This window comes from Artemia sp. Qi Xiang Cuo, chromosome 9, assembly GCF_049724085.1.
Source record: "Artemia sp. Qi Xiang Cuo chromosome 9, ASM4972408v1, whole genome shotgun sequence".
In the NCBI taxonomy this organism is placed as follows: Eukaryota; Metazoa; Arthropoda; class Branchiopoda; order Anostraca; family Artemiidae; genus Artemia; species Artemia sp. Qi Xiang Cuo.
The window spans coordinates 65,018,880-65,045,150 of NC_142802.1; the positions used below are offsets into that span (position 1 = coordinate 65,018,880).

At 36.8% G+C, this 26,271-nt stretch overlaps 1 protein-coding gene across 1 annotated transcript in view; it reads right to left on the reverse strand.

Annotated features, from left to right (window-relative positions):
- LOC148948940 (guanine nucleotide-binding protein subunit beta-5-like) overlaps positions 1–26,271 on the reverse strand; it is a 230,864-nt gene that overhangs the window by 7,904 nt on the left and 196,689 nt on the right. The window contains exon 4 of the mRNA XM_089094143.1: positions 422–588. Coding sequence (XP_088950269.1) covers positions 422–588 — 167 coding nt within the window. The remainder of the gene's footprint in view (positions 1–421; positions 589–26,271) is intronic.

Below are 26,271 nucleotides of genomic sequence, written 5' to 3' on the forward strand. Positions count from 1 at the left end.
TTTTTAATTCTAAATGTTGTATTTTCATAGGCATATTCTTAGCAAACTGTCAATCGATACCACATACGGAAGGCAGTAAAGTTTTATTATTTCGATATATATATCTATGTATATATATATATATATATATATATATATATATATATATATATATATATATATATATATATATATATATATATATATATATATATATATATATATATATATATATATATATATATATATATATATATATATGTATATATATATATTATATACTATAAGTTACAGGGAATAGAGCAAGCAGACCCTGTTTGGTTGTTGCTGACCTAGACAGCCTTCAAAGTTATTTTCAGCATATGTGTGTTATTGTATATATGCCTTGCTTGCTTTGGTGGGGAAAATTTTCGTGATTTTCCTAGCTTTATGTGAAACATACCCGAATTGTATAATCCCAGGAGCTTGTTGCAAAGCATGTTCCGTCTGGTGAGATTTTCAAAGAAGAGACTCGATTTTCATGTCCGTATAGTATCGTTAATCTGACGCTCTTTAATGTGTCCCACACATTAACGGTATAATCGTTGTATCCAGCAAATACCATTCGACCTGAAAAAAAAAGAGTTGAAAGAGCACTTCGTCAGAAAAGTATGAAACAGAGCTGCGTTTTCTAGGGCTATAATCAGAGAATGGTTGATATGCCTAGGGCACGTTCTGCGGATGAAGGATGACATATTGCCATTGATATTCCTTTTCGGTCGACCGTCTAGGGCCAAACAAAAAGCAGGTCTTCCCCGGTTTGGGTGGGAGGATGTTGTAAGGAAAGATTTAAGGAAAATTGGAACTTTATGGGAGGGTGTAAAGTGGCGGGCTTTGAATTGATTGAGGTGGAGGAGGAGCGTGCGCAGCTGTGTGGGCCACCGGTGGCTTGGTGCTGTAGTGAGTTCTTCATAGTAGTAGTAGTATAAGTTTGAATTTGTATTTCTGTCAACACGATAGCGAATTTTGCCGTTTTATTTACTTTTATTTCAGTATAGCTGAATTTTATTTGTAAAGTATTAATGATCTACCGACCTTTTGTCGTCTTTAAATGACAAATAGAGAGGTCCGTTCTTTCCCTGTTGAAACGGAAATCTCAAAATCAAAATGAAAGGTGAATGAATTTTTTTAAGATAGTTTGATGCTGTCCATGGACAGCAAGGAGCTTAGAATCTTTTAATTAGCTGAATAAAAGCTGTCAATTGGTTAATTTAGTTCAAATAATAATAAATTTGAAATTATCACCAAATAATGTGTTCTATTTTCTATTTTATTGTCGACATAGAAAGGGAAATATCGGACACGACAGAGAAAAGTGACCTTGATTGTTCGTCGGCTTTGTAATATTAAATCAAACAAAGCTCAGGTGATAAAACAGTTGGTGGTAACGAACTGTAAGTAAGGAGCGACCCGCCTCAACAGCAACCGAAACTCTAAAAAACAGAATTTTGATAGATACATCAAAAGAATTGGATTTTTATGCTGATTTCAAATATATAAGTTTCATCCAGTTTAGTCTCGCCCATCAAAAGTTACGAGCCTGAGAAAATTTGCCTATTTTCTAAAAAGGGGGAAACACTCCCTAAAATTCATGGAATCTTAATGAATCTTATAATTAAATCACACCGTCAGCTTCAGCGTATCAGAGAACCCTACTGTAGAGGTTTCAACCTCATATCTTCAAAAATGTAGAATTTTGTATTTTTGCCAGAAGAAAGACCACAGATGCATGTTTATTTTTTTTTTTTTTTTCAGGGGTGATCGTATCGATCCAGTGGTCCTAGAGTATCTCTTGAGGGCTCATTCAAACGAAAGTTATAAGTCCTAGGGCCCTTTTTAAGTAACCAAAAAATTGGATGCCAACTAGGCCTCCTCACTCGCTCATTTTTTCCCAAAGTCACCCGATCAAAATTTTGAGATAGCCATTTTGTTAAGCAGAGTCGAAAAATCTAATAACTATGTCTTTGAGGATGACTTAATCCCCCACAGTCCCCGGGGGAAGGGCAGAAAGTTATGAACTTTGCCCATTGTTTACATATAGTATTGATTATTGGGAAGTATACAGACATTTCAAGGGGGAATTTTTCTGGTTGGGGAGCGGAAGGTTGTTACATGGGAAGATTTTTCCATGGAGGAATTTTTCATGGGGAAATGGAATTTTCTATGAAGGGGGTGCCGGATTTCCCAGCATTATTTAAAAAATGATCAGAAATTAAATGAAAAAAGAATAAGTTTTTTCAACTGAAAGTAAGGAGCAACATTAAAACTGAAAATGAACCAAAATTATTACGTATATGAGGGGGTTATCCCCCTCGTCAATGTCTCACTCTTTACTTTAAAGTTTTTTTAGTACTTTCAAAAGAACCATTTATTCTAATTAAATGGCCTTTGTGATTCAAGGGTCATTCTTAAAGAATTGGAACAAAATTCGAACTTTAGCGTAAAGAGTGAGGTATTGACGAGGGGATAAACCCCTCATATACGTAAAAATTTCTGTTCGTTTTAATTTTTAATGTTGCTCCTTACTTTCAGTTGAAAAAACTTGGTTTTTTATCTATCATAGGCAGAGCAATCGCGCTGCCTAAGTAAAGAACGATGTTGGCACAATGTATTATTTTTTTCGTGGTCCTAGACCAGGGCACTTCGTATCGAAGGAGTTGTCGTAGATATTTCTAAAAGGGCTCATTCGATTGGAAATTGGAATGGCTAGAGCCCTTTTTAATAGTCGAAAATGATTGGAGGGCAGCTAGTCCCCTCACGCCCATTATTCCCAAAAACATTTCCAATCAAAATTTTGTAATAGCCATTTTGTTCAGCGTAGTTGATTTCAAAATAGAAAATATGTTTCTGAGGAGGGCACTCCCACAAAACCCTCAGGGCATGGGTTTTAAGTTATGCCCTGGGGGTATATAAGAACGATGTTGACACAATGTATTATTTATTATTTTTCCCTTTAGAACGGGGCACATCATATCGAAGAAGTTGTCATAGAAACTTCGAAAAGGCTCATTCAATTGGAAATTGGAGTGGCTTGTGCCCTTTTTAATAGCCGAAAGTGATTGGAAGGCAACAAACACCCCTTCAACGCCCACCATTTCCCGAAACACATCCAATCAAAACTTTGAGATAGCCATTTTGTTCAGCGTAGTTGATTTCCAGATATAAATTATGTTTTTCAGAAGAAAACTCCCCCACAGCCTTCAGGGCAAGGGTTGCAAGTTATGCCCTGGGGGCATATACGGTTTTTATAGAAGGCGTTGTCGTAGAAACTTCAAAAAAGGTTCATTCGATTGGAAATTCAAAGGGTTAGTGCCCCTTTTCATAGTCGAAAGTGATTGGAGGGCAACTAACCCCCCTCTCACGCCCACCTTTTCCCCAAACACATCCAATCAAAATCTGAGATAGCCATTTTATTCAACGTAGTTTTAAGTTCTGAAAATTAGGTTTTTGAGGATGACAAACCCCCACAGCCCTCAGGGCAAGGGTTGTAAGTTATGCTTTGGGGGCATATAAGGTTTTTATAGAACGCGCTGTCGTAAAAACTTCAAAAAGGGTTCATTCGATTAGAAAATGAAATGGCTAGTATCCTTTTTAATAGTTGAAAGTAATTGGAAAGCCACTAATACCCCTTCCACCACCACCAATTCCCCAAACACATCCAATCAAAATTTTAAGATAGCCATTTTGTTCCACGCAGCTTAAAGTTCAGGAAATTGTACCTTTGAGCAGGAAACTCCCCCCACAGTCTTCAGGGCAAGGGTTATAAAATATGCCTTGGGGGCATATAAGGTTTTTATTGAAATCTTTGTCGTAGAAACTGGAAAAAGGGCTCTTTTGATTGGAAATTCAAAGGGCTTGTGCCCTTTTTAATAGTCGAAAGTGATTTGAGGGCAACTAACCCCCCTCTGACGCCCACCTTTTCTCCAAACACATCCAATAAACATTTTTAGATAGCCATTTACATTCAACGTAGTTAAAAGTTTTGTAAATTAGGTCTTTAAGGATGATAACCCCTCCCCCCCAGAGCTCTCAGGGCAAGGGTTGTAAGTTATGCCCTGGGGGTATATAAGGTTTTTATTGAAAGCGTTGTCGCAGAAACTTCAAAAGGGCTCATTCAATTGGAAATTGAAAGGGCTAGTGCTTTTTTCAATAGTTGAAAGTGATTGAAGAGCAACTAACGCCCCTCTCATGTCCGCCATTTCCCCAAACCCATCCAATCAAAATTTTGAGATATCCATTTTGTTCAACGTAGTTGAAAGTTCTGGAAATTAGGTGTTTTAGGATGATAACCCTCTCACAGCCCTCAGTGCAAGGGTTGCAAGTTATGCCCTGAGGGCATATAAGGTTTATATGGAAATTTGTTGTAGAAATTTCAAAAAGGGCTCATTTGGAAATTGAAATTGCCCTTTTTAATAGTCGAAAGTGAGTGGAGAGTAATTAACCCCCCTCTTAGGCCCACCATTTCCCCCAAAAAATTCAATCAAAGTTTAGAGATAGCCATTTTGTTTAACATAGTTGAAAATTCTGGAAATTATGTGTTTAAGGATGACAAACCCCCCAGAGCCCCCAGAGTAAAGGTTGTAAGTTATGCCCTGGGGGCATGTAAAGGTTTTATAGATAGAGTTGTCGTAAAACTTCAAAAGGGACTCATTCAATTGGAAATTGAGGGGGCTAGTGCCCTTTTTAATAGTAGAAAGTGATTGGAGGTTAACTAACCCCCCTCTCACACCCACCATTCCTCCAAACACATCCAATCAAAAATTTCAGATAGTCATTTTGTTCAACGTAGTAGAAAATTATGGAAATTGGGTCTTTGAGCATGACAGCCCCCCCCCCTCTAGCCCTCAGGGAAAGGGATGTAAGTTATGCCCTGGTGGCATTTAAGAACGATGTTGGCACAATGTATTATTATTATTTTTTTTAGACCAGGGCACTTCGTATCGAAGAATTTGTTGTAGAAAATTCCAAAAAGGCTCATTAGATTGGAAATTGGAGTTGCTTGTGCCCTTTTTAATAGTCGAAAGTGATTGGAAGGCAAGTAACACCTCTTCCAGAGCCCATCGTTTCCCGAAACACATCCAATCAAATTCTTGAGATAGTTTTTGGTCAGCGTAGTTGATTTCCAGATAGAAATTACGTTTTTGAGGAGGACACTCCCCCACAGCTCTCAGAGCAAGGGTTGTAAGTTATACCAAGGGGGCATATAAGGTTTTTATGGAAAGCGTAGAAACTTCAAAAAAGGCTCATTCGACTGGTAATTCAAAGGGCTAGTGCCCTTTTTAATAGTCGAAAGTGATTAGAGGACAACTAACACCCCTCTCACGCCCAACTTTTCCCCCAAACACATGCAATCAAAATTTTAGGATAGCCATTTTGTTCAACGTAGTTGAAAGTTATGGAAATTAGGTCTTTGAGGATGACAACCCCCCCAAAGCCCTCAGGGCCAGGGTTGTAAGTTATGCCCTGGGTGCAGATAAGGTTTCTATAGAACGTGTTGTCGTAGAAAATTCAAAAAGGGCTCATTCGATTGGAAATTAATATGGCTAGTAACCTTTTTAATAGTCGAAATTGATTTGAGAGCAACCCCCCCCTACAGCCCTCAGGGCAAGGGCTGTAATTTATGCCCTGGGGGCATATAAGGTTTTATAGAACGCGTTGTCGTAGAAACTTCAAAAAGGGCTCATTCGATTGAAAATTGAAATGGCTATTGCCCATTTTAATAGTCGAAAGCGATTTGAAGGCAACTAACCCCCCTCACGCCCACCTTTCCCCCAAACACATCCAATCAAAATTTTAGGATAGCCATTTTGTTCAACGTAGTTGAAAATTCTTGAAATTAGGTCTTTGAGGATGACAAACCCCATAGCCCTCAGGGCTAGGGCTATAAGTTATGCCCTGGGGGCATATAAGGTTCTTATAGAAAGAGTTGTCGTAGAAACTTCAAAAATGGCTCATTCGATTGGAAATTGAAATGGCTAGTGCCCTTTTTAATAGTCGAAAATGATTGGAGAGCGACTTACGCCCCTCTCACGCCCACCATTTTCCGAAACACATCCAATCAAAATTTTTAGATGGCCATTGCATTCAACGTAGTAGAAAGTTATGTAAATTAGGTCTTTAAAGATGACAACCCCTCCCACCACAGCCCTCAGGGCAAGGGTTGTAAGTTATGCCCTGGGGGCATATAAGGTTTTTATTGAAAGTGTTATCATAGAAACTTCAAAAGGGCTCATTCAATTGGAAATTGAAAGGGCTAGCGCCTTATTTAATAATTGAAAGGGATTAGAGAGCGACTAACGTTCCTCTCACGCCCACCATTTTCCCAAACCCATCCAATCAAAATTTTGAGATATCTATTTTGTTCAGCATAGTTGAAAGTTCTGGAAATTATGTATTTCAGAATGAAAACCCCCCTCTCACGCCCACCACTTCCCCAAAAACATTCAATCAAAGTTTAGAGATAGCCATTTTGTTTAACGTAGTTGAAAATTCTGGAAATTTTGTATATAAGGATGACAAACCCCCCAGAGCCCCCAGGGCAAAGGTTATAAGTTATGCTCTGTTGCATATAAGGGTTTTAGAGATAGAGTTTTCGTAAAACTTCAAAAGGGGCTCATTCAATTGGAAATTGAGAGAGCTAGTACCCTTTCTAATAGTCGAAAGTGATTGGAGGTTAACTAACCCCCCTCTTACGCCCATCATTCCTCCAAACACATCCAATCAAAATTTTCAGATAGCCTCAAAAAAAAACTTCAAAAAAGGCTAATTCGATTGGAAATTCAAAGGGCTAGTGCCCTTTTTAATAGTCGAAAGTGATTGGAGGACAACTAACACCCTTCTCATGCCCACCTTTTCCCCAAACACATTCAATCAAAATTTTAAGATAGCCATTTTTTTCAACATAGTTGAAAATTCTTGAAATTAGGTCTTTGAGGATGACAACCCCCCCCCCCAGAGCCCTCAGGGCAAGGGTTGTAAGTTGATCCCTGGGGGCATTAAAGGTTTTTATAGAACGCATTGTCGTAGAAACTTCAAAAAGGGTTCATTCGATTTGAAATTGAAATGGCTAGTGCCCTTTTTAATAGTCGAAAGTCAGTGGAAGGCAACTAACACCCCTTCCACGCCCACCATTTCCCAAAACACATCCAATCAAAACTTTGAGATAGCCATTTCGTTCCACGCAGTTTAAAGTTAAGAAAATTATACCTTTGAGCGGGACACTCCCCGCAAAGTCTTCAGGGCAAGGGTTATAAGTTATGCCCTGGGGGAATATAAGGTCTTTATTAAAACCTTTGTCGTAGAAACTTGAAAAAAGGCTCATTCGATTGAAAACTCAAAGGGCTAGTGCCCTTTTTAATAGTCGAAAGTGATTTGAGGGCAACTAACCCCCCTCTCACGCCCACCTTTTCCCCAAACACATACAATAAAAATTGTTAGATAGCTATTTTATTTAACTTAGTCGAAAGCTTTGGAAATTAGGTCTTTAAGGATGACTACCCCTCCCCCCCACCACAGCTCTCAGAGAAAGGCTTTTAAGTTATACCCTGGGGGTATATAAAGTTTTTATAGAAAGCGTTGTCGTAGAAACCTCAAAAAGGGTTCATTCGATTTGAAACTGAAATGGCTAGTGCCCTTTTTAATAGTCAAAAGTGACTTGAGGGTAAATAACCCCCTCTCATGCTCACGATTTATCCAAACACATTCACTGAAAATTTCGAGAAACAATTTTGTTCGAATCAGTTGAAAGTTCTGGAAATTAGGTCTTTTAGGATGACAAACCGACCACAGCCCCCACGGCAAGGGATATAAGTTATGCCCTGAGGGCAAATAAGGTTTTCATAGAAAGCGTTGTCGTAGAAACTTCAAAAGGAGCTCATTCGATTGAAAATTGAAATGGCTAGTTCCCTTTTTAATATTCGCCTCTCACGCCCACCTTATCCCCAAACATATCAAATAAAAATTTTTAGATAGCCATTTTATTCAACTTAGTTGAAAGTTTTGGAAATTAGGTTTTTAAGGATGACAACCCCCCCCCCCACAACCCTCAGGACAAGGGTTGTAAGTTATGTCCTAGGGGCATATAAGGTTCTTATAGAAAGCAATGTTGTTAAAACTTCAGAAAGGTTCATTCAATTGGAAATTGAAAGGACTCTTGCCCTTTGAAAAGTCGAAAATGATTGAAGGGCAACTAATCCCCCTCTCACGCCCACCATTTTCCCAAATACATCCAATCAAAATTTTGAGATATCCATTTTGTTCAACGTTGTCGAAAGTTCTAGAAATTAGATCCTTCACGATGATAACCCACTCAGAACCCTCAGTGCAAGGGTTGTAACTTATGCCCTGGGGGCATATAAGGTCTATATAGAAAGTTATTGTAGAAATTTAAAAAAGGGCTCATTTGATTGAAAACTGAAATTGCCCTTTTTAATAGTCAAAAGTGAGTGGAGAGTAATTGACCCCCCTCTCACGCCCACCAATTCCCCAAACATATTCAATCAAAGTTTAGAGATAGCCATTTTGTTCAAGATAGTTGAAATTTCTGGAAATTATGTATTTAAGGATGACAAACCCCCCAGAGCCCCCAGGGCAAAGGTTGCAAGTTATGCCCTGAGGGCATATAAGCTTTAATAGATAGAGTTGTCGTAAAAACTTCAAAAGTCACTCATTCAATTGGAAATTGAGAGAGCTAGAGCCCTTTTTAATAGTCAAAAGTGATTGGAGGGTAACTAACCACCCTCTCACGCCCACCATTCTCCCAAACACATCCAATCAAAATTTTCAGATAGCCATTTTGTTCAGCTTCGTAGAAAGTTCTGGAAATTGGGTCTTTGAGGATGACAACACTCAACCCCCCAGCCCTCAGGGCAAGGGTTTCAAGTTATGCCCTGGGGACATATAAGGTTTTTATTGAAAGCGTTGTCGTAGAAACTTCAAAAGGGCTCATTCAATTGCAAATTGAAAGGCCTAGTTGAAATTGATTTTGATTTTTTAATAGTTGAAAGTGATTGGAGAGCGACTAACGCCCCTCTCACGGCCACCATTTTCCCAAAGACATCCAATCAAAATTTTGAGCGAGCCATTTTGTTTAACGTAGTTGAAAGTTCTGGGAATAATGTCATAGAGGATGACAACCACCATCAAAGCCCTTAGGGTAAGGGTTATAATTTGTGCCCTGGGGGCATATAAGGTGTTTATAGAAAGCGTTGTCGTAGAAACTCAAAAAGGGCTCATTCGATTGGAAATTGAAAGGGCTAGTGCCCTTTTTAATAGTCGAAAGTGATTGGAAGGCTTGAAATTTTTATAGTAAAGATCGATGTGGGTAAACTGTATGATTTTTTGTTGTTGTTGTTTAGACCAGGGCACTTTACTTATTGAAGGAGTTGTCGTAGGAACTTCGAAAAGGGCTCATTCGATTAAAAATAGAAAGGGCTGATGCCCTATGCCAGAACATAATGTGCACTTTACTAAAAAAAATACAAATGAATATATATTGTCAGTTTAATATAAATATACCGATATTTAGTAATCAAAATGTTAATATTATTTGATTTATTAAAGTTATAAAAGCAAAAACATTTATATTTTGTTCAGTAAAGTTATTATTTGCTCTGGCTCTGGCCGGATTATACTCTATAAGAGTCTAATCTGGCCCTGGCCAGATTATGCCAAGTTATGCTCTGGCCTTTGGAAGGTATAAGGGTTTTGAGCCCAACTTATGTTAATTTCTGCTTCTTTTGATTTTGACTCTTTTATTTATTGTAATTTTTGTTCTATTTGGGTTTCATTTATTTATCGATGCTGAATTGTGGTAGTTTCACGCTTGGTAGATTATTTGATTATATTTTTGCTCATTTTTGTTTAATGGAGTTATGTACTTTTCTTTGAAAAACTTATTTTGTGGAAATTTTTTTTTTAATTAATCATTGGCAGCGCGATAGCGGTGCCTAAGTAAAGAACGATGTGGGCACAATTTTTTTTTTTCATTCTCCATACCCGGGCACTTCGTATCGAAGGAGTTGTCATCGAAATTTCGAAAAGGGCTGATTCGATTGGAAATTGGAGTGGCTAGTGCCCTTTTTATTAGTCGAAAGAAATTGGAGGGCAACTAGCCCCCTCCCATGCCCATCATTCCCCCAGACATATCGAGTCAAAATTTTGAGATAGCCATTGAGTTCAGCGTAGTTGATTTTCAGAAAGAAAATATGTGTTTGAGGAGGACACTCCCCCACAACCCTCGGGGCAAGGGTTTTAAGTTATGCCCTGATGGCATATAAGAACGATGTTGGCACAATGTTTAATTTATTTTTTTTCCTTTTTTCACTTCGTATCAAAGAAGTTGTCGTAGAAACGTCGAAAAGGGCTCATTCAATTGGAAATTGGAGTGGCTTGTGCCCATTTCAATAGTCGAAAGTGATTGTAAGGCAACTAACACCCCTTCCACGCCCACTATTTCTCGAAACACGTCCAATCAAAATTTTGAGATAGCCATTTTGTTCAGCGTAGTTGATTTCCAAATAGAAATAATGTGTTTGAGGAGGAAACTCCCCCACAGCCTTCAAGGCAATGGTTGTAAGTTATTCCCTGGGGGCATATAAGATTTTTATAGAAGGCATTGTCGTAGAAACTTCAAAAAAGGCTCATTCGACTGGAAATTCAAAGGGCTAGTGCCCTTTTTAATAATCGAAAGTGATTAGAGGGTAACTAGCCCCCCCACACCCATCAATCCCCCAAACACATCCAATCAAAATTTTGAGCTAGCCATTTTGTTCAGCGTAGTTGATTTCCAGATAGAAAATATGTTTTTGAGGAAGACAATCCCCCACAACCCTCGGGGCAAGGGTTTCAAGTTAAGCCCTGAGGGCATATAAGAACGATGTTGGCACAATGTATTACTTATTATCTTTTCATTTAGAACAGGGCACTTCGTATCGAAGAAGTTGTCGTAGAAACTTCGAAAAGGGCTCATTCAATTGAAAATTTTAGTGGCTTTTGCCCTTTTTAATATTCGAAAGTGATTGGAAGGCAACTAACACCCCTGGCACGCCCACCATTTCCCGAAACACATCCAATGAAATTTTTGAGATAGCCATTTTGTTCAGCGTAGTTGATTTCCAAATAGAAATTATGTTTTTTTTAGGACGACACTCCCCACAGCCTTCAGGGCAAGGGTTCTAAGTTATGCCCTGGGGTTATATATGGTTTTTATAGAAGGTGTTGTTGTAGAAACTTCAAAAAAGGCTCATTCGATTGGAAATTAAATGGGATAGTTCCCTTTTTAATAGTCGAAAGTGATTGGAGGGCAACCGACCCCCCCCCCGAACGCCCATCATTCCCCCAAACACATCCAATCAAAATTTTGAGATATCCATTTTGTTCAGCGAAGTTGATTTCTAGATATAAACTATCTTTTGAGGAGGACACTCCCCCAGAGCCTTCAGGGCAAGGGTTGTATGTTATGCCCTGGGGGCATATAAGGTTTATATAGAAGGCGTTGTAGTCGAAACTTTAAAAAAGGCTCATTCGATTAAAAATTCAAAGGGCTAGTGCCCTTTTCAATAGTCGAAAGTGATTGGAGGGCAATTAACCCTCCTCTCACACCCACCTTTTCCCTAAACACATCCAATCCAAATTTTGAGATATCGATTTTATTCAACGTAGTTTTAAGTTCTGTAAATTAGGTCTTTGAGGATGACAGCCCCCTCGAGGCCCTCAAGGCAAGGGTTGTAAGGGGTGCCCTGGGGGTATATAAAATTTTTATAGAACGCATTGTCGTAGAAACTTCAAAAAGGGCTCATTCGATTAGAAATTGGGGGCATATAAGGTTTTTATAGAAGGCGTTGTCGTAGAAACTTCAAAAAAGGCTCATTCGATTAGAAATTCAAAGGGCTAGTGCCCTTTTCAATAGTTGAAAGTGATTGGAGGGCAATTAACCCCCCTCTGACGCCCACCGTTTCCCTAAACACATCCAATCCAAATTTTGAGATAGCCATTTTATTCAACGTAGTTTTAAGTTCTTAAAATTAGGTATTTGAGGATGACAGTCCCCTCAAAGCCCTCAAGGCAAGGGTTGTAAGTTCAGCCCTGGGGGTATATAAAATTTATATAGAACGCGTTGTCGTAGAAACTTCAAAAAGGGCTCATTCGATTAGAAATTGAAATGGCTAGTGTCCTTTTTAATTGTCGAAAGTAATTGGAAGGCAACTAACACCCCTTCAACACCCACCATTTCCCCAAACACATCCAATCAAAATTTTGAGATAGCCATTTTGTTCCACGCAGAGGAAATTGGATCTTTGCGTGGGGCCCTTCACTCATATTCTTCATGATCACGGTTAAAAGCATTTTGCTGGGGGTATATAAGTTTGTATTGAAATCTTTGTTTAAGAATCTTCAAAATGGGCTTATTCGATTTGAAGTTGAAAGAGTTATTGCCCTGCTTAATGGGCGAAATTGATTTGAGGGTAACTAGCGCCCCTCTCTGGCCTACCTTTTCACTAAACACATCCAATCAAAATTTTTAGATAGCCATTTTGTTCAGTGTTGTGGATTTCCAGATAGAAATTATGTTTTTGAGGAGGACAGTCCCCCACAACCCTCACGTTAAGGGTTGTAAGTTATGCCCTGAGGGTATATAAGCTTTTTATTGAACACGTCGTCGTAGGAACTTCAAAAAGGGCTCATTCGATTGGAAATTGAAATGGCTAGTGCTTTTTTTTATAGTCGAAAGTGACTGGAAGGCAACTAAAACCCCTTCCACGCCCACAATTTCCAAAAACATATCCAATCAATATTTTTAGATATCCATTTTGTTCCACGCAGTTGAAAATTCAGGAAATTATACCTTTGAGTAGGACACTCCCCCACAGTCTTCTGGGCAAGGGTTATAAGTTATGCCCAGGGGGCATATAAGGGTTTTATTGAAATCTTTGTCTTAGAAACTTGAAAAAGGGCTCATTTGATTGGAAATTCAAAGGGCTAGTGCCTTTTTAATAGTCAAAAGTTATTTGAGGGCAACTAACCCCCCTCTCTCACCCACCATTTCCCCAAACATATCCAATCAAAATTCTTAGACATCCATTTTGTTCAACGTAGTCGAAACTTCGGGAAATTAGGTCTTTTATGATGATTACCCCATCAGAGCCCTCAGTGCAAGGGTTGTAAGTTATGCTTTGGGGGCATACAAGGTTTATATAGAAAGTTGTTGAAGAAATTTCAAAAGGGGCTCATTTGATTGGAAATTAAAATTACCTTTTAATAGTCGAAAGTGAGTGGAGAGTAAATAAACCCCGGTCACGCCCACCATTTCCCCAAACACATTCAACCAAAGCTTAGAGATAACCATGTTGTTCAACGTAGTTGAAACTTCTGGAAATTATGTATTTAAGGATGACAAACCCCCAGAGTCCCAAGAGCAAAGGTTGTAAGTTATGTCCTGGGGGCATATAAGGTTTTTAATCATAGAATCGTTTTAAAAACTTCAAAGGGGGCTCATTTAATTAGAAATTGAGAGGGATAGTGTCCTTTTTAATAGTTAAAATTGATTGGACGGTAACTAACTCTCCTCTCACGCCCACCATTCCCCCAAACATATCCAATCAAAATTTTCAGATAACCATTTTGTTCAACGTAGTAGAAAGCTCTGGAAATTAGGTCTTTGAGGATGACAAAGACCCCGCCAGCCCTCAGGGCGAGGGTTGTAAGTTATCCCCTGGGGGCATATAAGGCTTTTATTGAAAGTGTTTTCGTAGAAACTTCAAAAGGATTTGATTGGAAATTAAAAGGGCTAGTGGTTTTTTTAATAGTTGAAAGTTATTGAAGAAAGACTAACGCCCCTCTCACGCCCACCATTTTCCCAAACACATCCAATCAAAATTTAGAGATAGCCATTTTGTTTAACGTAGTTCAAATTTCTGGAAATTAGGTCTTAGAGGATGACAACCGCCCTCACAGCCTTTAGGGTAAAGAATGTAATTTATGTCTTGGGGGTATATAAGGTGTTAATAGGAAGTGTTGTCGTAGAAACTCAAAAAGGGCTCATTCAATTAGAAATCGAAAGGCCTAGTGCCCTTTTTAATAGTCCAGAGTGATTGGTAAGCTTGACACTTTTATAGTAAAGATCGATATGGGTATAATGTATTATTTTTTTTTGTTGTTGTTGTTGTTTAGAACAGGGCACTTTGTATCGAAGGAGTTGTCGTAGGAACTTCGAAAAGGGCTCATTCGATTGAAAATAGAAAAGGCTGATGCTATTTTAATAGTCGAAAGTGATTGGGGTGAAACTAATCCCCCTCCCACGCCCACCCTCCCATTTGACTTTATGTTTAATAACTAAATGTTACCATAAGATTAAATCAAAATGCACTGTGTTAATGCTATTTCCCAATAGGGCATCTCAGCAGTATCCCAGGAACGACTGAGGGAATTATGTTCCAATTTTCGGGGCTGCTTCTGCTCTTAAAGTTTAACCAAATCAAACTAGTGTAAGTTTTTCCAAGCTATCAAAGAAAGTAAACAGATTTTTTGGTGAATGGTATCAAGTTTTCAGGTCAACTAGAGGAGGTATGAAACTAAAATAAACACTACTATTTGTGTCCAGATTTTTAAGATGGTGTATGTTCTTAAAAACTACTGAAAGTTTTTCTCCAGCATACAAATAGTAGGCCAAACTATAAATTCTTAAAAAAAACGAAAAAATTTAAAGTATTATTTTTACTGTGTCAATATAAAACGAACAGAAATTAATTTAAAAAAATTTTTCCACAAAATAAGTTTTTCAAAGAAAAGTAAAGAACTCTATTAATCAAAAAATGAACAAGAATAAAATCAAATGATCTCCCAAGCAGGAAATTACCACAAATCATTTTCGATAAATAAATGAAACCCAAAACGAACAGAAATTACAATAAATAACCGAGTCAAACTCAAAACGAGCAGAAATTAACATAATTTGGGCTCAAAACCCCTATGCCTTCCCGAGGACAGAACATAATTTGCACTTTACTGACGAAATACAAATGAATGTGCATTGTCAGTTACTTATATTTAGTAATCAAAATGTTAATATTATTTGATTTATTAAAGTTATAAAAGTAAAAACATTGATATTCTTTTCAGTAAAGTGCAAATTATGTTCTGGCCTTGGGAAGGCACAGTGGTTTTGAGCCCAACTTATGTTAATTTCTGCTTGTTTTGACTTTGACTCGGTTATTTATTGTAATTTCTGTTTGTTTTGGGTTTAATTTATTTATCGATGCTGATTTGTGGTAGTTTCACGCTTGGTAGATTATTGGATTTTATTTTTGCTTATTTTTGGTTTAATGGAGTTCTTTACTTTTCTTTGAAAATCTAATTTTGTGGTAAAAAGTTTGTTTTAATTAATCTCATTGAAAAGGACAGACAGAGGCTTTGAAAGGAAATCACTGAAGGCACTAATAAGAGAAAAATGTATATCAAGAGGGCAGACGCTTGTTTTTCTTAGTTTCTCGATTCTTCTTTCTATCTCCAAAGGAAAAATAAAGGATAAAGAACGGAGAAGATCTTAAGTTGGTAATAAATTGATAAGACAATGTCGGAATGCTTTGGACGATGGAAGCAAGAAATCTGCTAAGGCTGTTGGTCGTGACTTCAGAGGGCTCAGGTAGGTTGAAATTAAGCTAGTCAAGCCTACTGCCACAAAGCTTTTTAGCCTCCAAATACCAATTGTTTGGTTTATTTTTAAGCCACTCTTTGACCTTATTTTGCAATAGGATCGACAAGACTTACGAATTTCTTTTTCTAGTATTTTTCGTACTTATTTAGCCTCATACAATTTACCCTTTCTGAAGAGCTTTAATTTATTTTTAATTATTATTTGTATGGGTTGATTGATGTAGCGCTTATTACTAAAGTACTTTTAATTTTTTTTCTAGAAAATAAATTAAATATTTATTATTTATGTCTTTGTGAAAATTACCAAATTTTTCATCAAAATTATCTAAATAGTAAATATCAGATATGACCTAGCAATCATTTAATTGGAAACTTCCCCCCCCCCTCACCTCTGAAATGAGAGCTTCAAGCAGTCGTTGAAACCAAATACGCCATTTTGCAAAATCGAGTGACAGGGTATTTTTTTTTTTTATTATAGAGCTGTGTATATTTGGCTAGTAGCCCTTAGTTATCAAACAGTTCGTGGTAACGAACTGTAAGTAAGGAGCGACCCGACTCAATGGTAACCGAAACTCTAGAAAACGGTATTTTGATACAAATAGATACATCAAAAGAATCAGATTTAAATGCTGATTTTAAATATATATAAGTTTCATTAAGTTTAATCCTACCCATCAAAATTTACGCGCCTGAGAAAATTCGGCTGATTTTTGAAAAAAGGGGGAAAGACCCCCTAAGAGTTATATAACCTTAATGAAAATCACACCATCATATTCCACGTATCAGAGAACCCTACTGTAGAGGTTTCACGCTCCCATCTACAAAAAGATCGAATTTTGCATTTTTTACCAGAAGTGCGTGTTTATTTAGTTGTTTGTTTTTTTTTTGTTTTTTTTCCAGGGGTAAACGTTTAGAACTAGTGGTCCTAGAATATCGTAAGAGGGCTAAATGGTATGGAAATTAAAAGTTCTAGTGCACTTTTTAAGTGACCAAAAAAAATGGAAGGCAACTAGGCCCCCTCCCACGCTCATTTTTCCCCAAAGTCACCAGGTCAAAATTTTGAGATAGCCATTTTGTTCAGAATTTTCGAAAATATTATAAGTATGTCTTTTAGGATGACTTAATCCCCCGAAGTTCCCGGGGAGAGGGCTGAAAGTTATGAACTTTACCCAATGTTAACATATAGTATTGGTTATTTGGAAGTATATAGACGTTTTCAGGAGAGATTTTTCCTGATAGTGGGGGGGGTGGGTGGGTCGGGGGTTATGTGGGAGGATCTTTCCACGAAGGAAGTTTTCATGGGGGAAGGGACATTGCTATGAAGGGGACGCCGGACTTCCCAGCTTTATTTAAAAAAAGATCAGAAATTTAATATAAAAAAACAAGTATTTCAACTGCAACAGCTGCAACAACAAAACTTTAAACGAACAGAAAATGTTACATATATAATTGGGTTCACCCCGTAGTCAATGCCTCACTCTTTAAGCCAAAGATTTTTTAGTACTTTCATAAGAGCTATTTACTCTAATTGACGGCCTTTGTGATTAAGCGGTCATTTTTAAAGAATTGGAACACAATTCGAACTTTAGCTTAAAGAACAAGGTTTTGACTAGGGGGCAAATCCCCTAATAAAAGTATTAAAAATATATGAATATAGAAGTTCGTTACGTAAGTTAATTCGTAAGTTACGTATATTTATTACTAATTAAAACGTTCGTAAATAAAATTAAACAAAATTCGAGAAAGCCATAACTAAATAAAAGTCAATTAATATGAAAATTTTGTTTTAATTATTCATGTACGGTGAGCCAAGATCAAAACCTGTATTTATTCAAAAACGTTCAAAAATTAAATAAAAAAAACAAGTTTTTCAAAACTGAAAGTAAGGAGCGACATTAAAACTTAAAACGAACAGAAATTATTCCGTATATGAAAGGGACTGTCCCCTCCTCAACGCCTCGCACTTTACGCTAAAGTTTGACTCTGTCTCACAACTTTGTTTTTTAAAACAATAAAAAACTTTAGCGCAAAGAGCGAGGCGTTGAGGAGGGGACAGTCCCTTTCATACACGGGATAATTTCTGTTCGTTTTAAGCTTTAATGTCGCTCCTTACTTTCAGTTTAAAAAACTTTTTTTTTATATTTAATTATGAGTTTAGCGCGATTTGGATGTGGCCTTATATAAGACTTTTATCGTTCATTAGTTCTTATCTTATTTTATTTTGTTGTGTGTTTGTTTCAGGTATTTGTGTTTTTAGTGCCTAGTTATGGCCCCATTATTTCCTCGGACTATGATGGTTGAATGAAAATTTGGGGTAAGTTAGATGGTTTTGTTTCTTTCGCTTCGTTCTCTTGCCCGTCTTCGATGTTCGATAAGGGTTGACTTAAATTTGAATAGATTGAGGGAACTTGAGAGTCGTCGTGTTGATTTTTCTTAGACGAGTAAGGGCATCATGAATGAATGTCGAGCGTGCTGATTCAAAATATGTGTGCCTGAATGAGTTCAATGAATGGAAAGGTATGCAGGAGCTGAAAATGTATGGTATGAATTAGACCCCAGCGCCGCGCCGATGAGGGAAGACCGGCAGCGGCGGGAACAAAAACAGCGCGCCACGCAGCGGGTAATAAATCGGCGGCGCGCTGCCGGTAAGACGTCGGCGGCGCGCCGCCGGCGCGATCAATGTTGACCGCAAACATTAACGTTTTCATTAGTCTTTGTCAAATCACAGCTTAAATTTACAACAGATTCGAGCCTATTCATGAGTTCAAAACTTCACAAGTCGCTGGCTGGAAACTGGTCTTCTTTGTTGTTCATCAAGAGAAGTAGAAATCTGGTAGAAACGAAATGGCTACCCTTGCATAATAGTTGAAGTATCTATTAGCTATGTATTCTTAATACAGATAATTATCAAAATTAGTAGTTTTTTTTCATCGAGCATTACTGCATATAAAACTTCAAATACCGTATCACAAAATTCGTCAGTTATCTGGGTAAGAACTTTGAATATAAGTTTGAACTTGGAAGCTTAATTTTTTCATAATGCCCTTTGCCAATATCTGCTTTGTCACCTTTAAAACAGTTGAAATGGGCGACTTTGATTTTGGTCGTTTTTTTTGCTCTTTTAGATTCCTAAAAATCCTTCCTTGTATTAAAAACGGGTTTTAATAACAATTAAAAAAAATACATAAAGCATAACTCACGACAATCTTGCTAATTTTTAAATTATCCTTGAGACTGGACGAATGTTTTGTAAGAGGCAAATTTATTGGGCTTCTTCCTTCTTTAATTTACATGTATTTATTCACATTTCAAAACATTATTCAAGGTTCAAAACATACCATATGTGAAACACAAACCAATATTTACTATACACAGAAAAACACACAATTACAAGCAGAAATATATGTAAAACGCAAAAACACATCAACCTGTCCTACCAATTTTTTCCACAATCATTTATAATCATTTTGAATAGGATAACTTAAAATTTCCCCTTAAAAAACAATCAAGCATCAGTTCCCAATGACGAAATGTGGATGACCCACCTCAGTATTGGAAAGAAGATGAAAGTTAATTTCCAATCAATGTGTTAGTCTCAACCAATTAGCTTGGTCGAACTTAAATGAATTTATATAATGGACGATATCAGAAAATTGAACAGTTTTTCGAAGAGCATGCATAGCAATTCAACGTAATCTTGTATGATTCGAATATGTTACTCAATTTTAATTAAACTAAAATGAAAACATTATGACGTTAGAAACTTTTAACTAAGACAGTCAACGTTAAGATATTTCCTTCAGAGGCATTCTCATTGAATTTCCTTTCTTTTGAGATCGTGACAACGCGTGACGGGTAAGCTGGTATACCACTAAAAGTCCAAATATTAGTATGTGTAAAAAAAAGTTATTTTTCAAAATAGTGTGGAGGGACAAAAAATCTAGGGGTCAACTGGTCGAAAAAAATTCCTTCAGTCAAACTTGGAAGTCTATTCTTACTGCGGGATGTAGCTGTAACAGCGGGATGTAGCTATAATAATGATACCGTCTCTGCTTAAAAAAAAAACTTTTTGGCATCCCTGCTTTCAATAAAAAAAAATCAAAGTATTATCAATGAAATGTAATAACCCCCAAGGCCCCCCCCCCTCTGGAGACCTTCTTGACATTATGTTGTATATAAATTGAATTAAAAAAAAAAAACTTTTTGTTATCCTGGCTTTCAATAAAAAAATCAAGAGATGATCATTGATATAAACAAATTCCCTAACCCCTCCCCCCCTGGATACCTTGCAACTGGGTAGGGTACTTTCTCTGATTTGAATTAAAGAAATAATTAACTTTTTGGCATCCCTGCTTTCAGTAAAAAATATCAAGGTACTATCACTTAAATATAATAACTTCCTATGCCCCCCCCCCCTTATGGATACCATCATCTTGATAGGATACCATCTCTGCTTTAAATAAAGAAAATAATTAACTTATTGGCATCCCTGCTTTCAAAAAAAAATTCGAGGTATTATCATTTAAATATGATAGCTCCCAACCCTCCCCCGCCCCCTCTGGATACCACCTTGATAGGATGCCGTCTCTGCTTTAGAAATTTTCCTTATGGGTATTCTCATTGAATTTCCTTTCTTTTAAGATCGTGGCAACGCGTGACGGGTAAGCTGGTATACTAATGAAAGTCCAAATATTAGTATGTGTAAAAAAAAGGTATTTTTTTATAATAGTGTGGAGGGATAAAAAATCTAGGGGTCAACTGGTCGAAAAAAATTCCTTCAGTCAAACTTGGAAGTCTATTCTAACTGCGGGATGTGGTTATAATTGTCATGAATAAAAATCAACTTATCCACTTTGTATGGACTGAGGCTGCTTTAAATAAGAAAATTCAAGATATTATTATTTGAATACCATAATTCCCTACCCCCCCCCCTCTGGACACCACCTTGATAGGATACCGTATTTGCTTTAAATTAGAAAAAAACCATTTGGTATCCCTGTTTTCAATAAAAAAAAATCAAAGTTCTATCACAAAAATATAATAACTCCCTATGCCCCTCCCCTCAGGATACCACCTTGATAGGATACGGTCACTTCTTTAAATTAAAAAAAAACTTTTTGGCATCCCTGCTTTCAATAGAAAAGTTCAAGATATTATCATTTAAATATAATGCTTCCCTAACCCCCCCCCCCCCCCTGGATACCATACACTTTGATAGGGTACCTTCTCTGCTTTAAATTAAAAAAATAATTAACTTTTTGGCATCCCTGCTTTCAATAAAAAAAATATCAAGGTACTATCACTTAAATATAATGACTCCCTATGCCCCCCCCCCCTATGGAAACCATGATCTTGATAGGATACCGTCTCTGCTTTAAATAAAAAAAAATTAACCTTTTTGCACCCCTGCTTTCACTAAAAAAAAAATCGAAATGTTATCATTTAAATGTAATACCTCCCCTGCCCCCCTCTGGATACCACCTTGCTAGGATACCGCCTCAGCCTTACATAAAAAAATAGTTCATTTAATAATTAACTAGGTCACTATATGGTTCAAACAAACACGCGAAAAAACATTAAACAGCTTAGTGTTCCTTGAAAAAAAAAATTAGGGTATGAGTAAAGGGGTACGAAGATGACAACAAAAAAGGCAAAGTTATTCAGATATACCTCAAACTATTGGAAAACTGAATCATAGATTCGTCGTGACATTTAATAAGCTCAAAAGAATCCAATTAAAAGGTAGCGTCCAGAATAACCAGATTGGGTCAGTAGCCTATGAGATATCAAAAAATACCCAAGCCAATGAACAAGTCCCAATAGGGGGTCCTGGGTCGATCAAAATATTTCAATGGTTTCGCAGGGAATTTGGTAGCAGTTTTTTCCATCTCCGCTTTAAAATCAAACTGTAGTGAATGTTGCGTTCTATAATTCTATTCAACTTGAAAATAAAATTTTTGAATACGAATGATGTAAGGAATTGCATGTGGGAAACTGGATTCGAAATGATATAAACTCATCTCATAAAGACTATATTTTTTTCTCAACGTATGAAGAACAGTGTATATTGCAGTAGTTGCAATGCAATTGCGTGTTGCATCTGTCTTGTTTTTCTGCAAACTAAAAAGAGACAAACATTGAGGAACTAGATAGCAGTGAAGAATTATTGAATGCAAAGTAATATTTGGCAAGGAAATTTACTGGTGATAAATTGCTAGGGTTGGCACCGTGATTGGGTGATTTTCGGGGATTCGGGAAACCAAATGTTTTTACGGGGTGACGCATAGATTTTCGGGGAAATACTCGAAAATTCGGGGATAGTGCAAGCTCTGCTTGATTTCTAATCAGGAAAGTCGAAATACTAAACCACACGAGAAGGAGAAGCTCCGACTTTGCGGTTGACGCAATAGAGATACCACAAAATTAATTAAAAGTCAACCGAACACCATCACCTTGGCCGGTGGTGGCGTACTTGCGGCGCACTAGTGGCGCTGCAACCCTTTGGTAGCGTTCGATCGGGTCTCTTGTTGGTGGCATTCGGTTAATCCACCGGCTCGGCGCCGGGGTTTAGTATGAATTGTCGTGGTTTAGATAGTGCGTTTAATTATCTTAATGAAGTTTTATCTAGGCTGGAACCTGATGTAATGGCTTTGACAGAAACTTGGCTAAATGACCATTACTCTTCATTATTGAATACACCAGGTTATAGGTTATTTCTTCGGAATCGATTGAAAAGACAGCATGGTTGCCTTGCAATTTATGTGAAAAATGGATATAATGTTAAGCCAAGGCCAGATATTGCTGTTTATCGAGAAATAATTTTTGAACCAATAGTGTTAGAGGTTTCATGGTCTGGGCGGAAAATATTTCTTGTTTTTGTTTATAGGCCCCCCTCAGGAAATGTGGATGAGTTTTTGGACCTGATGGATAAAATACTGGATTCATGATTGCCTTGCCTTATAAGTGGCGATTTTAATACTGATTTGAATAATGTGAAAGATGTGAATTCGAAGGCAAGAAGTTTTTTAAATCTGATGTATAGTTATGGTCTTTCTCCTTCTGTTAATATTCCTTAACTAGAATATCTGGAGCTTCTGCATCTGTGATTGATAATCTGTTTCTGAATGTTAGTTCTGACCTGACGCGAGTGCTGGTGAATGACGTTTCTGATCACTGTGCATTGGGGTCAATGCAGCTGTTAGTTGTTGTCTTCAAGGTGATGGCCCGACTGGAGTTAAACAACCTATAATTGATAAGAAAGCTATAGATAAATATAGGACTAGACTTAGATAATTTCGGAGACCACACTGCCTTTCCATGACGATAAATAAAAGTTCAAATAGGGATAAAATCCCTTTAATAGACAGTGTTTTTTATAACAGTGATAGAAATTCACAAAAATACCTGATATTTCGGTCACATATACAGTGACCGTCATCAGTGGTAAAGCTAAAATAAAACAATTTAAACCAAAATTTTATATAATAAATCAAATAACACTACATATTGTTTGAATCTCTAATTCTTTTCAAAGCAAAGGCGGAAGCTATTCTCTTTTACCTTCTTGGATTCGGTTCATTAGCGTTCAATGATATAACATTTGGACAAAGGTCAACTACATTGGGTGAATTGAACTTTACTCTGTCAGATTTTAATAAATCTACCTTCGTCAATTCTAGGACCAGGTGTGGTTAATTTTTCATCAAGAACTTTAACGATACAAGAACAATCAGTGCTTGAAAAGGGTCCGAAATTTTGTTTTAAACCGGATAAAGTCCCCGTGGAAGATATTATCTCTTCAATAGAAACATCTTTGCATAAAAACACAAATCTAATAAAAGATGTTTGCTTAGTAAGAGCTTCTACTGTAAAAACCCTGTCTAATTTTGTGTAGAAACAGGCATTTCTTAGTAGGACCATCAAACACCTAAGAATTCTTAAAGACTTGAAAAAGGATGATTCAATTACCATTACAAAAGCAGATAAGAGTAACACTTTAGTTGTGATGAATACTGAGGACTACGAATCAAAATTAAGAAGTTTACTAAAGGATGAAAAAACATACAAGAAACTTTCGTATAATCCGACAGACTCTTTTACAAATAAGTTTAAGAAAGAATTGAAGTGCTTAAAGGATGAAGGAAAAATTACACCTCAACTCTATTACAAATGCCTGCCACGCAGTTCCTTGTGCCCTAACTTATATGGACTTCCCAAAATTCATAAGCCTAACCTACCATTACGACCAATTGTGTCAAGTCAAGTACAAGGTCACCAACAAGTGTTTTGAGCAAATGGTTAGTGTCAATCTGTAAACCACTTTTGTCTACACAAATTTCGTATATTAAGAATTCTTCGAATTTGGTTGAAAAACTGAAAAAAGTAGAAATTTCTTCGAATTCTTTGCTTTCAAGCTTCGACATTGTATCAATGTACATAAATATTTATGTAGAAGTAGCCGAAACTCTTCTAGAAGGAAAGCTCCTAAGAAATTTGGATTTGATTAGTGGCAAAACAGATTTAGAAGTTTCTGTAATTATGCATTTAGTAAAATTGTGCAATAAGTTCTCTTATTTTTTTCAATTTAGAGGGGAGTATTTCGAACAAATAAATGGTTTACCTATGGGGGCCCCTTTATCCCCTTCATTAGCTAATATTTGTGTGGAGAATATGGAAACAATTGTGTTAGATTCATATTTTTTAAAAAATATTTTCCGGGGCCGATATTTGGATGACATTATTTTAGTATGGGATTATGGGGAGGAGGAATTAAAAGGATTTTTGGAACATCTTAATTGTTTGGGAGGGGATTTAACGTTTACCGTTGAATTGGAAGAGAATGGGAAACTTCCTTTCCTTGATGTTCTTCTTTTGAAAAATCAAAATAGTCTGGATTTTAAAATTTACAGAAAACCGACAAATAACAATAGATTTTTGTCTTACAGTTCCGGTCACGCTCGCCAAGTAATAATTGGTTTGATCATTTTTTTAACTGATCGGATTTTTAGTATTTGCTCTCCAAAATTTGTTGAGGATGAGTTGTCTTTTCTAAGGAAAATACTAATAAGCAACATCTATCCAGAATGGTTAATTAACCAGACTGTTTCAAAAAGAAGAAAAAGATTTCTAAAGATTTCTAAGGAAGACTTTGAGACGACTCGGGAGAAGGATGTGTTTTATTCCTTACCATGTGTCCCCGGGCTAAGTGAAAAACTTAAAAGAATTTTACAAAGCAATGGTCTAAGGGTAGCTTTAAAGAGTAATAATACTTTGGGTAGTTTTCTAAATTCGGGGAAGGATCTAACTTCATTGGGGCAACAAAGTGGGGTTTATCAGATCCCATGTACTTGTGGAAGCTCATATGTGGGACGTACTAACCAGAGTTTTGAAATAAGATTATCACAACACAAAGATTCTATTTCGTTAGCTTTAAAGCATGATTCTAATACTGAAAATTTCACATCAGCCCTTTCAAAACACATTTATAATTTTCAAGACCAATTTATTTTGTTCGAGAAGGTCTCTTTGATTTCTAGGGATCGGGGTTTAACGCAAAATTTTCGTGAAATTTTGGAAATAAAAAAAATCCCATTCACGAATATTGCTTTGAATCGGGATACAGATGAATATGGTCTGGACTCTATGATAATTTATTAAAATCTGACAGAGTAAAGTTCAATTCACCCAATGTAGTTGACCTTTGTCCAAATGTTATATCATTGAACGCTAATGAACCGAATCCAAGAAGGTCAAAGAGAATAGCTTCCGCCTTCGCTTTGAAAAGAATTAGAGATTCAAACAATATGTAGTGTTATTTGATTCAGTATATAAACTTTTGTTTTAAATTGTTTTATTTTAGTTTTACCACTGATGACGGTCACTGTATATGTGACCGAAATATCTGGTATTTTTGTGAATTTCTATCACTGTTATAAAAAACACTGTCTATTAAAAGGATTTCATCCCTATTTGAACTTTTATTTAAGGACTAGACTTGTGAATGAACCATTTGAATTTTTTTATGGCACTGATTGTGTTAATGAAAAATTTGGTAAATGGTATGAAAAACTGATTCAGATCATATATGAAAGTTTAGAGTTCAAACAAAAGCATACACGTTATGATGTTGCTAAGAAACCATGGATATCGAAAGCGCTACTTAAATTGATGGATAAAAGACAAGAGCTCTATGAAAAGTTTACTATAAGTGGATCCCAATCAGATAAAGATATTTATAAAAGTTATAACAGAAATCTTAACACCCTTTTAAGACAGGCTAAAAAGCTCTATTTTGAAAACAAATTTAAAGAAGTAGAGGGCAACCCTGTGAAAACGTGGAGAATCATCAAGTCGGTAGTGAACCCTCGTGCTGCCCCGACTATTCCTGACATTCCAGATGCTCAATCGGATAATCAAGTTGCTAATAAAATGTGTGCACATTTTACGGATATTGGTAAGAGTGTATCTGATGTTGCATAGTCACCAAGCGATGGCTCTTATAATTACTTTCTCGATGAGGCAGCTGAAGTCTCTATATTTTTAAGGCCAGTGACTCTTGCAGACCTTGAGACGACAGTGAAGTCAATGAAGAATTTGGCAGCC